Raw genomic sequence first — 17,436 nt, 5'->3', positions numbered from 1 at the left:
CTCAAGGGGGGTGCGGGGAGGGGCTGCTCTGCATGCTGTTTGGATAGGGAAGAGGCCAAGTCTGGGGGTAGTTTTTCTACCCCTGGACAATGTGCCTTCTTGGCACAGAGGCAGGGCGTGTTCTCCCCCACAGCCTTTACCTCCATCGTCTGGAGGAGGCAACACCACCTTAGGATTTCAAGCTGCAGAAAAGAAGCTTAAGCACAATGGGCAGAAGACATAAATGAACTTTCCCATAAGCTTTGGTTTAGTTGATAATTAATTGGCAGTGGCCACGCACTCCTTTCCCCTCCAGGATGAGAGCCACATTGATTAAAGCCTCGGTTAAGAGGTAAGTCAGGGGTAGAGGGGCCGTGACCAGGTGCAAGACTCTACCCAGCTCCGTCAGACTTCCCTTCTCTGTCTGGGAGTGAAAAGCTACCGCCCGACTCAGCCCAAAGTCATTCATGCAGTTGCAAGGGCCTGTAACTTTCCCTCAATGCCACTCCAAGCATTCACAGGAGAGAGAGACCTATCCTCTGGGCTCAAGCCTGCAGCCAGAGATGGCACCAGGCTCACTGGGGTTGCTGGGGCTACATGCTAAGGGAAGGTCTCTACTAGAGACCTACACTCTTTCATTAGGTTTGGTCTTTCTGCCTCCTCCCAACCAACAGCCATCTGCTACCATAGCCTCAGTCTTAGCAGCGACCCACTTCCTGCTCGACCCACGGGGTTTGCAGCAGTAAAGCAGAGGAAGGCAAGTTGTGTGCAATGAGCCTCAGTGCACAGCTAGCTCCCCTTCCCCACACCGCCCACTCAAGATGCCACCATGAACTGTGGAGCTTGGCCCTCGTGGCAAGGAGGGAGCCGAGGGGCACAGAGTATGGAAGGAGCCTCCGTAGCGTCCACCTGCTTCTCCGGAGAGAGAGAAAGCAAGCTTCTGGTCTGGTGCATCTGGCAGGCAGCTCTGGCTCGATGAAGCAGCAATAACACCAGGCGACAGCTCCCCAGCGGATCCCTTTTAATCTTTCCGCATTGCCCATCTCCTGGGAGCAGAGACGGACACACACACACACAACCCACAGCCTAATGGCTCAGGTCTACTCTTTGCTTTTAAATTTAATGAATGTCTCTGGACCACATTGTGGGAAGTAGGGAAGAGATGCACAGCTGCAGAAAGGGCTGAGAAGACACAGCCAGATTGTACAAGGAAACCTGGAATCTGAAGTACTGCAAGAGGATGCAACTAAGGATTGCTTTTCTCCTTATAAAAGCTCCCCAGACATGCATACGGACCAGAGTAATCCAGTGCCACTTGTACAAAAGCCACGAGGAGACATAATAAATACAGGTTATTTCCCCACCACAAAGCATCAAAATACCAAGTATATTTCCCCCCGCCCCTTCTTGTTCCAATTGCTCTCAGCTGGCAGCAGGAATAAATGCCCGTTTGTCTGAGGTGCCCAGACAATAGGCTCCATCAGAGCCAGGGCTGGGCTTGGCAGAAATGCTCAGAGGGAGCTTATGGAGGAGTTGGGTACATAGAACTCCATCAAGTCTGCAAAATCACAGCCTTGGCTGCTCCAGGCAGGCACACTGTCCAGCAGCTGGTGTTGCCTCTGAAAAAGGCCCTGGAGAGGCAGGGAGGAAGAGAAACCCGTCCCATGGCAAGCAGCAGTAGTTTCACACTTGTATGGAGGTCTGAGCTACTGCCAGACCAGTCTATAATACCTCCAGGAGATGGGAGGCTGCAGCCTTCAACCTATGACAAGATTTCCTCGTGTCACAGCTGCCTGCCGGGCGGGATATGGTAATGTTACAGCTGCCCAGCTCTGAGATAAAGCAAAGATGTGCATTAATTCCAGTTCAGGCATCTCTAAGACCAGGAAAGGGAGAGATGCTGGGCTCAGATTGAGAGAGAGACTTCCCCCCCGCACCCAGGTCTCAGTCTAGGCACCCCATAGTGTCCAACTGAGACTGCTCCCAACGGATACCTCCCCTGCCACCACTCCTCCCACTGGGAAATACTGCTCTTGCTCCAGCCCATCACTTGGACAGTGCAATACTAGAGTCCCAAGTCACCCCCATGCCTTCCTTGAGATAAAGTCTAAGTTGTGGAGAGGGGAAGAGTCCAGGGGAGTTGCCAGAGCCAAGGGTGCACCAGTTAACCCTTTCCTGTACCACTCTGCCCAGCTCTTCCTGGGCGAATGCGCCACTCCCGTGACAGCTCGCTGCAACAGCAGTCTAGTTTCCCCCCTCTGAAAATTTGGGCCCCCCCCCCCCCCCCCCCCCCCCCGATTCATAATGTCACCTACAGCTGGAGACGGGCACTTGCTCCGACTCCCTACTGCTCATTGCACTTGCCTTGTTACTCTACATCCCCTCTCCTGCAAGCAAGAGGCATTTCCTCCAAAAACCCATGTCTGTCTGTGCCCTGTTACACCGCGGGGAGCTGCTCGGCTCTTTGCCAAGCCATCTTCCCACGCACCTTCCACCGAGGCAGAGCACAAGGATGCGAATAAATACTTTGAGGGTGTCACAGCAGCACTTCCAACCTGCATCCCCCTACTCAGAGGGGAACTCAAGACAGTCACCTCCTCCACAGAGGGAAAAGGGGGGGGGAAAAAAAAAAAGTCACATTCCCATGGAGGGGAATCTATGGCAAGAGTCAGGCTCAGAGCTCGCAGGGAGGATGCAGGGGACTCAGCTGAGCTTCATGCTGATGCCCACAGCCCGCTTGTAGACCTCGGTGACGTTCTCGCAGTCCGCCAAGGAGAAGCAGCTTTCCCCGAGGGGGCTCTGGCAGTGCGTCACCGTCCAGCGGCGCAGTCTGTGCCCCGACTCCTCCACCGTCTCCTCCAGCCGGAGCAGGTTGTCCACAGAGACGCAGCCACGCATGCTGCTGCCACTGTCCGGCATCCTGTCCGGCAGGTCCAGTTGGTCAAAGGACTCCGTGGAGAGGATGCTGTCCTCGCTCACGGCGCTGGACGGGTGGGCCCGGGACCCTAGCGGGAGCTTGGGAAGAGGTGCCTCACTAAAGGACCCAAAAGCCTTGATGAGGCGACTGTCTGGCTCCGTGCCACAGGAAGAGTACTTCCCATTGTGTTTTAGGATACCCTTCCTCCGCAGGGGCAGGCCCTGGGGGTTACGGCTGTGAGAGGGACTGCTGAAGACATCAGCATTGAGGTCCAAGGCCTCCGAGTCCAACAGCTCCTCTGATTCACAGTGCTCCGGGGAGGAGTAATACCCAGATTCACGTTTCTGGGACTTCTTGAGGATCCCCTTCTTCGGCACCGGTGCAGCTGTGCCACCGTCCACTCTGCAGGCCAGCGTCCTGGAGGACAGGATGTGAACCAGGTCTGCGGTCTGCATGTCACCTTCTTCACTCCTTGCATCATCAGCCACTGGCTGAGGGATGGGGGCCTGGGCTTTCTGTTCACAGACCCCCCTTTTCTTCAGGATCCCCTTCGGCCTCTTCAGGATGGACTTGGAGGGGTTGTCGGGGACTGCAGCCACCTCCTGCAGCGCGTGGGAGACGTCGTTCTCCTTCTTGGACTTCTTGAGCGAGCGCTGCCTCTCCAGCGTGACGCCAGGGATGTGCTGCTTGAAGAAGGAGCGCACCTTGGAGCTGTTCTCGAGCAAAGGCCGGGAGGAGCGCCGGAGCCAGTCTGCCACCGTGGCCAGCGGGGACTCGTTGTCCCGCATCGACTCCTGCTCCCCGATGGGCACCTTGTAGCCCCAGTTCACCCACCAGTGGCTAGCAATGTCCTCAATGGTGGCTCTGCGCTCTGGGTTCACCATCAGCATCCATCGGATCAGGCCGCTGGCATCTAGAACATGGAGCAAGATCCCTCAGAGCCATGCAGTAAAACGGGGCACCAAAGGGGTTGGAGGGAAGAGGATAAGCAGCTCTGAGGTAGTATACTGGAGCACTGCTTACCCGATAGCTTGGTGGGCTCTCTGTAGTCCCCACTGGTGATTTGCTTGACCAGCGTCTTGTAGTCTTGTCCATCAAAGGGCATCGTCCCATGGACCAAGATGTAGAGGAGAACGCCAAGGGACCAGCTGTCAACCTGCCACGCAGACAAACCTTCGTTTAGGCACGTTACCATTGGCACGGGCCGGCAGAAACCCCGCGGCCGAGCTGACCCCTGAAGGGCATTTGGGCTAGTGACAAATTCCAGCAGCCGCTGGCTACCTCACGAGCAGCCCGTGGGTGCCACCAGGGTACAGTCGGCCGCAAAGGACGTGCTGTGCAGCACAAGCTACAGCAGCTACTGAGAAAGTGGTTACAAGACCACGCTCTTGAGCAGACTGTGCCTTGCCCAGTTTGCCCACTGGGATGTGCCCAGTGGATTTGTAGGCCTCGAGCGTCAGGTCAGCGAAGGAGACCGGTGACCTGACAGCTGGCACCCTGTGGCGCCAGTGGAGCATGAGGCTTGCTGGTCTCAGTCCCCCAGCCCAGAATTCAGCTTGGAGAGAGATGCAATAAGGAAAGCCCTGCATTAGCAGCAATGCAACTGAGCCAGGAGCCAGTAGGCCTCTCCCCACTTCCAGCACAGAGTGGAATGGCCACAGCTGGACCCTTGAGCTGCTCCGGATGTGGGAGATGAAAACTTACCTCCGGGCCTTTATACGGCCGCCCATTGACGATTTCAGGGGACGCATAAAGAGGGCTGCCACAGAAGGTCTGCAGGAATTTATCTTGCTGGTAGACATTAGACAGACCAAAGTCTGCTATCTGGGGGAGAAGCAAGGGGGCACTCATTAGGGACCTGCGAAGCCCAGGTTATCCGAGACTACAGAAGCCCAAAGCACTGAAGAAACCCTATTCTGAAGGGCAAGGTGGACCCTCGGCTTCAAGGGGGATCATATCAATCCTGGAGCACTTTGCCCCTTTCAGCTGGGCACCGGAGTGGAGCAGAGTCAATTTTCCACTCCAGACTGAGCTGACCCACACTGCCCTCCCCCTGCCCAGCCTCCAGGTCAGGTCATGCTGCTTCCACAGCATGAGGACGCTCCACCAGCCCCGAGCAGTAGTTAAGCCTAAAGCAGGGCACAGCTACGACTGCCACTCGGGCACAGCAGGAGGTAGAGCCTCGCCTTGTCCATTTAGCCAGTGACATGCCCAGTCTGTCCCATGTCTGTGCCCATTTTCGGGGCAGGCTGTTCTTGCAGCAAGTCAGAGGGCTCCAAGAGACAGGCAGACTGTTTTGAGCCTCTTTCGGGAGTTATGAAGCCCGAGTTGCTGGCATCATTTGTTATCTTGTTCATCAAGCCTCTGGCCACTCCAGCAAGCCAGCCAGGAGGAACAGTACATGCTTACACATCATCTATTGTGAAACAGCCTATTGTGAGGATAAACAGACTCTGCCACTTTGTTTATTATTAACCATACTGTGCCCCCATGGAGGCCGGACCCCTCCTTCGCAGCAAGGAAGGGACAAGTCCCGGGCTGGCTGTAGCCAGGTCCAGCACCGCTAGTGCAAAGTCTGAGGTCAGGGCCAAAAGCACTGCCGATTCATGCAAACAGCAAGGTGCTGGAGTTCACGGCAGGCTGAGCAAGTGAAATGCTCCAAGGAGGTCATGCCAGGGCAAAGAGAAAGGAGCAAGTCAAGCAGTTTGCAAGCTGGGATCAGAAAGCTGATGCTGCACTTGAGACCAGAAGGGAGCTCATAGCTCAGAAATCCCCCTGCATTTCCTCCTCCGATAGGAACAGGACTCATGCTGGGCAGCTACACCACTGTTCCTCAATTACTTTGCCTACTTATCAGCTAGGGGATTTTAGCAGCTGTAACTTCTGGGAACTGCCTGCTGCTTTCCCTTCTGCTGGTGCTACTGGCTGCACATTGGTGGCCTGGCAGCTACAGGGGCTCAGCAGAGCAGTGGTCATTTATGTAACTCGCAGAAATTGGTTTTATGTAATGCTAATCCCCTCCACTAGCACCCTGCCCCGGAAAGCAGATAGCACCGAGCGAGCGCCCAACAGAGCACCGCAGACCCTTTGAACTCTTGACAAGGCGACACAGGAGCTCTGCAGGCAGATAAGCCCTCCATTATTCCAGCATCGCTGTAACCCTGAATTGGCCCTCTCCCCTCCCCAGCCCAATAACCTGCCGAATTTAGAAAGAGCAACTCCCCACTGCTCAGGCAAGGAGACCAGCTACACTGCACTCCAGCAACATGTTCCTGGAGTTTGGTGACCAGAAGCAGCAAACTGGCTGCAATAACTCAGGGCTCAACTGACGAATAAGGCATCATAGTCCCTCAGCAATTGTCCTAATGCCATGCTTCCAAGAGCCAGGCCTGCGAGCCCAATTTCCTCACCTCCCCCTAACCCATCTGAGGTGTCATTTCCAGGAGACCCTGCTCTGTTCCTAGGGTTCTCCCTCCCCAGTGGGCACTGGGGTATGGCATGAAGCCCAGCTTGGTGCCGAAACCCTTGATCTCACTAGCAGGTTAGCTTCAGGATCAGAAGAACTGACAGCACCTCTTGCTCATCGTGCTTTTTAGGTTGGGTAATACGCAGCCAGGTCCCACCCGCCTCACTCACCTTGATGTTGCCACTGGCATCAAGAAGGATGTTTTCCAGCTTCAGGTCTCTATGAACAATCCCGTTCTGTTGGGAGAGAGAAAGTTCAGGTCAGTGCACTTGAGAGTTATCACAGCAGGGAGGGGACTGTCCTTTACTGATTCAACACCTGTGGAGATACCCAAGCAGCAGGTAGAGATTAGCTTTATTTTATTTATTTATTTTTTTTATGGGCTCAAAACAAGATTTAAGTTCACCATTGGGGAGATAAGCAACAGATAAGGACTTAATACACTCCAATGCATCTGTAAGCTCATATTTCACAAGTAGGTTATTTCAGCAGCTGCCTTTGCTTACGAAGCACTAGGTCTTGGAGGTGGTTAGACTGACAGGCGCCCTCCCCACCCCTTAGTCAGAGGCTGGGCCTTGAGCCATTTGACATCCACCCTAGTGCTGGTTCACACAGAGAAGCTCAAGGTATGTGCACTGCTCGGTCAAGTTCAGGCATGCTCTGGTACCCAGCTATACAGAGACATTCATCCAGGACAGGTGCATTGACAGGGTTCAATACCAGTTGCCAGAGCAGTCAGAGGTGAAGCCTACAGCTGTGCAGCTAGCAATGTCTCCCTGATCTCAAAAGCACCGAGCACCCTCTGTGCCATGGGAATAGAGACCAGGGCATGAAATCAAAGAAAGGTGCCAAGACTCTCCGAGAAGCACCAACGTAATCCCAGGTGATATTTGTGCCAGGTCTGTTCCTCCAGCTACTTTTTCAAGCCCCTGGTTTTGAGCCAGTCTCTGCAGTTTGAGGTCACTTGGGCATCGGGCACTACATGTCTCAGCCACCAGGATGGAAGGGCTCATCCTGCACCCCCAGCACGGGCACAACATCACTGATCTAGCAGAAGTCACTAGCTAGTTCTGCAGTTTTCATCCGAGTTCAAATGTAAGCTGACAGCTCGGGGCGTTTCCCTTACCCAAGGTTGATAATATGCTGTGACGAACAGAGTCAGAGGCTTGGCGCCTTAGTAGCAAAGCAGCCAGAATAAAAGGTAGCCTCCTCTGCCCGGGGCAAGCTTATCACTTTCCCAGACTCCGGGCACAGGCGCCCCATCCCACTCCAGGCTGGGTAAAGATCAAGTGAACACATCTTTGAGGGAAGTGGAAGAAATTAAGCTCTCCCCATACAGCCCTTCCCAGGTGGGCGGTAACTCAAAGCTTGAAGCATTCTCTGGACAAAAGCCTCGATGAATCCCTTCTGCTTTCATTTGGTGTTGCTTTATCATTGGACTTGCCAGCACCAGGGCGAGAAGGGTGCAGAGTCTGGCTACAAGATACGAATCCTCCCGAGCTGCCCCACAGTCTGTGCTGGTTGACGAGTTGTCAGGCCTGCTAAAAGCCACTCGCAAGCAGCCAGGAGGTAGCAGAGGTGGGTCAACCCCTCATGGGTTTTGTGGGTACCCGCTTGCTCATGGCCTTACAGCACAGGCTCATTTTTCAGTGCAGGTGCAAGCTGACCACGGCCTCTTGCCACCAGTGCCCACACGGAGGTGGGGGCTGCTTGCTTACCTTGTGACAGTAGTAGATGGCAGACACAACCTGCCTGAAGAAGTGCCGTGCCTCCTGCTCCGTCAGCCTCTGCCGCTCGCTGATGTAGTCGTACAGGTCTCCTTTGCTGGCATACTCCATCACAATGACGATCTTGTTGTTGTTTTCAAACACTAGGCGGGATAACAAGAGGGGCACATTTAACTGAGAGATGCTACAGGAGGCACCTCTGAATACAGAGTCCTTGTTAGCAAGAGCTGCCGACTGTCATCAGGATGCTGGTGTCCCAATGGGCCACCTCGAGCCTCTGTTTTGAGCTAGAAAGGACAGCTAGAGCACCGTGTGAAGGTGGGGAGCGCTCGGACAGCAAGCCCAGGCCCTGCAAGCCAGGCACCAGTAAGCTCCGCTACCACAGACTGCACAAGATGCAAGACTGCACCCCTGAAGGACGACTCGGGCACATGGTTGTTTCTTTGCCAGGATATCGCCGCTCAGAAGGAAGAGACCTGCTGCGGTTCCACTTGGCCTGACCGAGTGCAGACTTCACACCCTTGCAGCCCACAAGTCACAGCCTGCCAGGAGAAGCAGGCTTTTGCTCCAGTTTCATATATGTATTACCTCATCATATTTAGGTTCAATACAGGCAGCAAACATGACCCCATCTCTACAAACATGCAGCCTAACCTATGCTGCCGGACCTCCTGCTTTGTTTAGCAGACAAGAGGACTCTAGATACCTCACGTACGCCCTTGAGGAAGTAGAAATACTAGACATTGGCCACGCGGCTTGTGCCAGGCACAATAAAGCTATAAAAACCCAAGAGCCAGCAACGCTAGAGAATGCAAGTTTTGTTCCATGCTGGAGTCAAGGGACTAAGACGTGTTCAAGCAGCACCAGGCTGACTTCATTTGAGACGTGCTCCAAGAAGCTCCCCCCGCCCATTCCTCCCCCCCACCTGCCTTTCTCCAAATTCAGAGTTGTTAAAGGTTGTTGCTTTGACAACCCTGGCGAAAGCAGAGGTTTGTGTCCAAGTCATCCTACGGCGCTGCTGTCCACAAGCTCTCCCTCGCCCAGCCTGCGCAGTGGGCTTCAGCTCAGGCCTGGGGAAAGGAAGGGCTGCACCCCCCTAGATAAGCTCGCCCAGCTAGAGCTACTGCAGGTTTTATGGTCTTGGCACAGTCTGGAGGGCAGGACATGAAAGCAAGTGTTACCGTGCACTACAGACCCACCCTGGGGCTGGGAGCTGCAGTCGGTGTCTCTGGCTTTCCAGCTGCAGGCAGATACAAAGGCTTCCAAAGCCTTTGGATGGCTTTTTGCCCTCCACATTTCTCAGACAAGTGGAGCAGCAGTTATTTTTAGAGCTGGTATCCCCCCGCCCCGCCGCCTGAGGACTTGTGTACAAACACATGCAGAGAGCGAAGTCCAAAAGCCAAAACATCAGGGAAACCAGAGCACCTAGCAGCCCTCAGCTCCCTGCCCCACAGCTGCCGAGTCACCCCCAGCTTGTGCGATAGGGAAGTGAAGAGCTTCCGCCTTCGTGTTTTGAAAAAGCTTGTTTTCGATTTTTGGAGAGGGAGAGTTTACCAAAAGAGGGAAAGCCCTGGGCTGCCCTTCCCTGCAAAAATCCACAGCCTGCAGACTGCTCTGCCCGTCGGGGGGCATTTGGCTAGTTTCCAGTTAGTAAAGGAGAAATCCCCTATTCTCCTGGCTGGATGCAACTCAGATCTGCCTTCCACAAAGCCAGCAAGGCTCGGTCAGAGTCCGATGGACTGCAGCGTTCAGGATGCAGGAGGCCAGCACTGAGCAAAACAAAGTCAGTGCCAGTCCAACTGGGTAAGCACGGCAGCTTCAGGAGTCACGTTTAGCCCCCTCGCTTGTGCCATCCCAAACCCCAGGAGCACGTCAGCCAGTTGCCATCCATTTTTGCTGCCCAGCTGGGAATCCCTGCATCTCTGAAGGGAAGCATCCCAAAGCCAGCATCAAAACATACTACGCACCGCCAAAGCAGGCCACGGCGGGTGAAACGCCCACCCCCACACGCACATCAGCAGCTCTTACCTTCATGGATAGCAATGATGTGGGGGTGATTGAGGGACGACATGATCTCGATCTCCCTCCGGATGTGGACAAGATCCTGCTCATCCTTAATTTTGTCTTTCCGGATCGATTTGATAGCAACCTGCAAGTAAGAGCACAAAGAAAGACAATGTGAGGGCTGGAACTTAAGGGGCTTTCAAAAGCCTGCTGCCTGCTCACGGGGACTGGAGCACCCAGACTAGCCCCGTGGTAGGCAACATCCTGCCTTGGTCTTGTTGTTTGCACCGACTTGCCTCAAGCCTCAGATGTTGCACAGACCTCACAGGACAGTCCCTGCCCTGGAGGGCCGGCAAGCCGAGTCGATGGACAGAGGCACTGCTCCTTCAGCTTCAGAAATGGGGAAAGCCGACGAACAAGCCCGCTTGCCCGAGATCACACGCTGCTAACGCAGCTCTCAGCCAGAGCCCCGGCCTTTATCCAGGCCGTCCTTACCACGTGCAGCACTGGTCTATACGCCCTGCTGGTTGTTTTAGTACAGGCCCAGGACTCATTTCCCATCCATCATAGCTCATTGGTACTCCAAAAAAGTCACGATGAACTGCCCCCAGCTTTATAGCAACATATATCCAAACAGCGTCCTTGTCCCCCAAAACCATGCTGCTAATTTCTGCCACCCCACAGTAGATCTCCAGTGCTTCTCAAAAGGGAGCACGACCCTCCTTTGCCAAAGGATGGCTAGGCTGGCCACATTATTGGGCCAGTGTCCTGAACGGGAATCCCCTGCGGATTACATCCAGTGAAAGGAATGTGACCTGCACACATGACTTGGAAGATAACAACATCTTGGTGTGGTGCAAATGAAAAACAGGTTTGTTTTTCCCCCCCGCAACTATTTGTTTCGGGAGCCAAATTACTCAAACTTGTGAAGGGAGAGTCTGGGACGGCAGGAGCAGCCGGCCGGTTCCTGCGAACGCTCCCCTTGCGACAGAGGCACAAGCAGTACACGCAGGACTTCCCTCCAGCGCGCAGGGCCCGCGTCCCAGGGCTCGCTCGGATTTCTTCATTATCACAAAGGCTCCTCCGCAAGGAGCTGGGAAGGGGAGGGGAATGAAAAGCGAGCGCTGGAGAATAGATGACCTGTAATCCCCTTTCAAAAGAGATTGGAGAGAGACAATGTCCTCCTCGGGTTGGATTTACAACTGAATCCAGCAGAACCTCGGTTTTTGTATCGGACAAGAATGCGGAACAGCATTAATCCTGTAAAAGGATCCTGGAGGATGCAGACGGCCAGGTCTCCCAGCAACGGAGCCGGGGGCCCCGTTCTGCCGCACCGCCTCCCCCCCCGCCCGGGGCTGGTGTGCCCTTCGGCGAAGGGGAAGGGGATCGTCACACAGGTTATCTGCTGACAGGCGAGGCAGACAGATGCTCAGTGGGCTGCCTCCCTGGGATTCAGGGATGCCTTTCAGTCCACATTCCTCTTCATGCCCAGCCTGTCAAGGCAGTGACCCACCGTCTAGACTCGCGCCCGACACTGCCCCGCGCCTCGAACGCGCGGCGGGCGGGAAGGATGCAGGCGCTGCAGGTGCGCGCGCTCCAGCGAGCGGCCCCCAGCCCAGAACAGGGTCACGGGGGACTTGCATTTGCATCCTGGCGACTGCTGGGATGTCACCGCCGTTTTCTTCCCCTGTGAAACGCGTCCACCTGGTGCCATCTGAACAACGTCTCCCAAAATAAGCCAGTGGCCGAGCTAGAGCCAGGCACCCACTCGTAATGAATTAGGAGTTACCGCAGCAGCGAGCAACAGCCTGCCATCTCGGTGCTTTTACTGGAGAGAGGCGCATGCATCTCATCTGGAGCAACGTACGGGAGATGCCTGGTCGTCCTGTCCAGGGCGAAGCCCGGTCGTCCCGTCCTTGCCTTGCTCCAGTCTCACTCGTACCCCCTGCCTGCAGTTAGACTGTTTGAACCCAAAGGATCTTCTCAAGGGCCTTTGGGCAAGCAAGTTACAGGCCTCCAAGCAATCAATACCCATCGAGAGCTCTCAATGCAGGATGCACGCACTTGGCAACCCTTGCGCTAGGTTCACAGGTTAACTTTCAACTCTTTCTGCCTCAGTGCCCCAGTACTGGATATGCCATCTGGCAGGACCAGCTGCCCGACTGGCGTTATGCAAACAGACTAGGCTGCTTCCTCCCTCCCATGCCCCCGGAGCATCCGACTACGAGTCACCCGCTTGCGCCATTCGCTCGAGACGCACGCGGCCGGAACGCCTGGCATTCGGCTGCCCATGCAGGACACAGCCACCAGCTACATCAGCACATGCCGAATGAAGAGCTATTGCTCGTACTCATCTCGTGACTCCTCGGAGCAAGACCCCATGGCCTCGTAGGCAGCACGAATGGCTGCAAGCCTCCAAATAGGGGAAGCTTCTAGATAAGGCTTCAGCGGGGGTCGGACAAGCACATTTACCTATTGCAACCATGATGGTGAACTGTTAGTATTGAGGAACGAGGATGGCATTAAGGAAAGCGTGTTTCCTACAGCACTTAGTGACATTGCTTAATGTAAAAGCTGAAGGGCTGCAAACAGAGATCGGCAAGGACACAGGGGTTCTCTTACCGTTCACGTCCCATCTCCGATGAAGTGTAGTTTGGACAGGCGAGTGGTAGTGGGTCCAGCAGACCCTCAGGTGAGCTTCGCAGGACCAGAGAAGCTGCTACAAACACCGCATGTGCGAGCAACAAGGCAATTACAAGTCTGTGTAATGAGCAAGTCTCCCCAGTCCTGCCAACAAGCCTAGCAGCATCAGTAGGGTACTCTTCTGCAGAGCTCCTTCCCACGCTGTGGTTACCTTCACTGGTGTTACCACTGGGGATCAAGCAGGACCACTGGGAAGCTTGCTCCGAGGGCTCAAGAGGACATGCCACCTAACCCATGAGCCGTGTTTGTGGAGGACAGAACTTGCTCCATCGCGCCGACCAGACAACGTCTGGACTCTCCAGCATGCCAGGCACTCTGCTGGCCATTACAGCTTGCCAGCTTGGCGCCGCACTCCGAAATGAGACGGGTTTGAGGAGGTCTCTGGTCAGACCGCGTATGCCGACAAGTGATGAAAGGTCTCATCAAGTCGCCAGCCCCCTGGACGCTTTAAAAGCGATTCCAGACCACGAGCACGAGGCCACGTGCCTACTGAAACAAGGCCTCTCAAGCATTGTGGAAAAGTGCAACATGCTCTTGGCAAATGGAAGATCAAAAGGAAGGCATTGCTATTTTTAACTGCTCCAGGTGCCCCTTCCCCTCCACCTCGGGCAGGCCCAGGGGTACATCACATACAGCGAACAAGCCCCATAGAAACAGGCCTCTTGTTTAGCTTGGCTGGACTCCAAGCAGTGAAAGCTCAACTGGAGGCAAAGCCACAGGCAGATCCTGGAAAGAACAGGTGCAGGGGCCAGTCCTTTCTATGGGCAGCACTTTTACTGGGACCTCACATCAGATGCAGATGAAAGAGGCAATTACCATCTCCAGCGAAGTCACGAAGGACATGCAGAGTAAAAAAAAAAAGCAGTGGGTTCTGTGTGGGGGGGCAGGGGAAGCCCTTCAGCTAAAGGATTTCCAGCTAAAAGTTCACATTTCTCCCAGGTCTTTCCAGCACTGAAAAAAAATCCACCTAAGCCAACCATTTGCACAGTGTTTCCTTTAAGCTGCTAAAGGAAACAGCCAGCTCTGAGCTGTCCAAGCCCAGTTATGGGGAAGGAGCGGGCAGCCAGCAGAGAGGGCGGATGACCGGGGATTTTTAGTTAATCTGACAGGAGGCAGCTTCTGATGAGCCAGAGGCAAACCTCTGCCCAAAGGCATTTCAGCACCACAGTTTATGCCAGTAGCCTCAGCTCTGCGTGCAGCCCATGAAGGGGATCACAACTGAATGAAGGAGCAGCACATGTCCTTGCGTCTTGGAGTTTCGGAAGTGGAAATAAATCTGAAGAATGAACAAATACTTGCCCAGCTCAGGACAGGCTGAAGATCAGACATGTCTATAACCGCTCGAGTGTGGGGGTGGGACAGGACAGACAAGGATGCGCGAGTCTAGTTGTTTTGTGCGTGCAACTAGGCGAGGCACCGGCAGTCTTCACCAGCCCTTGGTTAGTCAGTGGCCCCCATCTGCTGTCTGCATTATGGTAACACGGTAAGGCCAGGGCTCGCTGTGCTGGCCAGGATGCAGTCCCTGCCCTAGACAGCTCGCGTCTGAAGTGTCAGATGCTAGGCAGGCCCGATGACAGCTGGCACTAGACTCTTGCTCTCTGCTCGTTCCCAATGCCTAGTAAGAAGTAGGCCAGGGACACCATGCCAGCAAGAAGGATCATGCCAGGTCAAAGGGTTGGGAGGCAGCACTGATGCAGCCCATCTCCAGAGCCGGCACACAGACCCATGCTGCCACCTGCACAAGTGTTTCCTTAAGTTAATTACGAGCTGCTCCACGCTATGCAGAGACCGCTCCTATCCGATGCACAGCTGGTTTTCTTTGCACGGCGTTCTGGCACGTTCGTGACCGCGTCCCACACCCTCCCTCCCCCCCAAATGTAATGCCTCCTCAGGCCAACGAGGTTACTGGAGCTGGTCTCTTGATGCTTATCCCCATGAGACTGGGGGTGAGGGGGGCTTGTTTGTCAAGCTGTTTTCCATGGATCGCATCTCACACCACAGGGCATCAGGGCAGGCAGACTTCCCCTCCCTGGAAGGATTCACTGACCATCAGGCCTCCTCAGTATTTCGAGGCTGTGGGTGATGGTATGTGATCTCAGGCCACACACACTTACCCAAAAACCACCACAGGGAAGTTTCTGGCCTGGCTTTAGACAAGATGCAGTACTGCTTCCACAACCGAGACCAAATCCCAGACACTAGTGCTTACAGACTCTGTTTTTAAGTGATGCTTGCAGCAAACCTATAATAGGTTTCAAAAGCCAGTTCGCTGCGCTACTCTTTCACTTAGGCAGACCCTGAAAGTCAGAAGCAATTAGACAAATTAGGAGTTTGGAAGCTGCAACATCTGAAGTCAGCTGAAACGCTACAGAGGCAGAGCCTGAAGGGCAATGTTTGTTCTCGACTGCTGGCATACCTCCGAGTATGTGCAAACCCCTTTCCAGGAGGAAGTCTGACTTCGATTGTCAAGTGTGTGACTGGAAGCTGTAATCTCGGCCCACAAAAGAAACATGCAAACCACTCAATAGTGCCCCAAAAGCTGCCAGCACAATGCTCGTGCTGGGCAAAGAGTTCAGGACGACGCCGACCTCGCCAAGCCCACGCGCAGCACGGCTCGGGAAGCAGAGCGAGCCGGATGCCTCCGCGCAGCGATCGGACCTCGAAAACGCCTGCCGCGTGCCCAAAGATTTCAGGGCAGATTCGGGCCCCCCCATCTCTGGGGGATTTTTCCAGTTCTGCCAGATTACGCCCGATTCATCGGCGAGTAAACCAGGTCCAGATCAGGCCCTGGCCAGAGGGAGGGAGGCTTGCAGTCCCGGTGGCCAGGACAATAGTCTCCCTTCAGCCCGGCCAATGGGAGCCGACGTTTTGCATTTCAAATGAGCCCCAGCCACAAAGGCTGTGGCACTGGCAGGCAATTCATGTCAGATCTATTCTAGCAAGCAGAGTAAACACGGCTGCAAAGGCTGGCCTGGCTGCTGCCTGCGCTTTCCAAAAAGAGAGGGGGGAAATTTTGCCAGGGAACTCAGCCATCCCCTGGGATTTCCCCTGGCCACTGCCACCACCTCCCACAGCCCCCGGTAACGAGACCTGGGGCAGTCAGCCTAGCTGCCCCTACAAGAGGGGCTTCCCCCCCGGCTGCGAGGAAGCAGCTGCCGAGGTGTCGCTCACCCAGCGCCAGGCCTTGGTGCAATCCAGGGCCTGCAGCAGCTTTCCCCCCACCCCAGGAAAGGTTTCTCACCCTCGCCCGCACCCCAGAGAAAGCCTCCACGGGAGGCTGGGGCTGGCTGCAGAGCTCCTGCCCCCCCGGGGGCAGCCCGCCCCCCGCACTCAGGCCCTCAGACACCTCGCGGGGTGCAGGGCCCAGCTGGAGGGAAGGGGCAATGCGAAGGGGTCCAGGGCACCCCCCCACCGCCAGGCAAAGACAGGAGTGCCTGGGGCTGGGATGGGGGCGGGGAGGGGGCATGGATCGGGGTCTGGCAGGCCAAGATCAGGACCAGGGATGGGAGGCATCAAGAGAGCAACCCCCCGCCCAAAACGAACAGAACCCCCTCCCCCCACCCCGGGGCCGGGGGAGAGGAAGGCGTCCAGCCCGGCAGGCGCCGGGGCCGGGGGCGCAGATGAGGACGGGGGCCGGGCGCAGGCAGGAAGGGCGCCGCATCACCTACCAGCCTCCCGGAGCGCTCGCGCGCCGCCTTGACCTTGCCGTACGTGCCCCGTCCCAGCGCCTGCAGGAACTCATAGCGGTGCCGCAGGTTGTGCTTGTGGTGGTGCCGCTTCACCGCCTGCTTCTTCATCACGGGCCGCGGCGACTGCAGCAGCGCGGCGGGCAGGGGCCCGGGCTCCATGGGGCCGGGGCCGGGGCCGGGGCGGGGCGGGCAGGTGCCAGGTGCCCGGGGCCGCTCCCGCGCGGCCCGCGCCCATAAATGCTACAACCTGCCGCCTCCCCGCGCGCTCATTGGCTGCGGCGCGCCACGTGACCCGCCCGCCGCCGGCGTTCCAGGGGTGTCGGCGGGGCTCGGGGGCGGTGATGTCACCCGTGCCCTCCGCCCCAGCCCGGGCACGGGGCTGCAGGGCGGGGGGGCGCCCTCGGGGTCCCCCGGGGGAGGGTGGCGCGGCAGAGAGAGGGGCGCCGGGCAGAAGAACACGGCCCCGAGCGAACAGGGCCCGAGGGAAATAAATGCCACGTCCCCGGGCTCGTCCAGGCAACGTCTTGCCCCGGGGCGGCCGCGCAAGGGGGTGACCCGTGCCCCCCAAGCCTCTCCATCTAGGCTCCAGGGATCCCGGCTTTCTGCCATTAAAAAAAATATCCCCGCTTTCCAAGTTAAACAAAAAAGAGCCCCAACTCTACATTTTTCCATGATTAAAATGAAACACCACTAATGCACATATATATTTATGTAGTGTGTGTATATATATATGTATGTGTATATATATATATATATATATATATATATATATATAGCAGCGTTACTTTTGGGGTTACTTTTTTCAACTCAAAAAGTGGGGATTTTTTTTTTTTATCAGAGAAAACCAGGATCCCTGGTTCTGATGCGGAGGCTGGGCCGTTCCCTCGGGTGCTCAATAGTGACGATGCCCCTTTCCTCCAAGCATGTGTCCAGCACCAGGCACAGGCATGG

General features: G+C 55.8%; 1 protein-coding gene across 1 annotated transcript; it reads right to left on the bottom strand.

The window, feature by feature from the left end:
- Positions 1–2,266: 2,266 nt before the first annotated feature.
- On the bottom strand, positions 2,267–16,729 carry NUAK2 (NUAK family kinase 2). Its single transcript, XM_090026011.1, has 7 exons — positions 16,465–16,729; positions 10,118–10,238; positions 8,081–8,232; positions 6,533–6,598; positions 4,601–4,720; positions 3,920–4,052; positions 2,267–3,809 (listed from the first exon to the last, which is right to left on the bottom strand). Exons 1-7 carry the CDS (start codon positions 16,642–16,644, stop codon positions 2,683–2,685), a joined length of 1,899 nt encoding a protein of 632 aa, XP_089882137.1. The 5' UTR covers positions 16,645–16,729; the 3' UTR covers positions 2,267–2,682.
- Positions 16,730–17,436: the final 707 nt, after the last annotated feature.

Source organism: Crocodylus siamensis, chromosome 13 (assembly GCF_052110815.1).
Source record: "Crocodylus siamensis isolate JL-2025a chromosome 13, ASM5211081v1, whole genome shotgun sequence".
NCBI lineage: Eukaryota > Metazoa > Chordata > Crocodylia > Crocodylidae > Crocodylus > Crocodylus siamensis.
This window is presented reverse-complemented; position numbering and strand designations above follow the sequence as displayed.

Bases quoted from the DNA above. Each gene is read 5' to 3' on its own strand.
- NUAK2 (XM_090026011.1), bottom strand. From the start codon at position 16,644: ATGGAGCCCGGGCCCCTGCCCGCCGCGCTGCTGCAGTCGCCGCGGCCC. The intron at 10,239-16,464 runs GTAGGTGATGCG...TCTTACTTGCAG, and splicing joins GCGAGCGCTCCGGGAGGCTG to GTTGCTATCAAATCGATCCG. The intron at 3,810-3,919 runs GTAAGCAGTGCT...TCCATGTTCTAG, and splicing joins AGAGCCCACCAAGCTATCGG to ATGCCAGCGGCCTGATCCGA.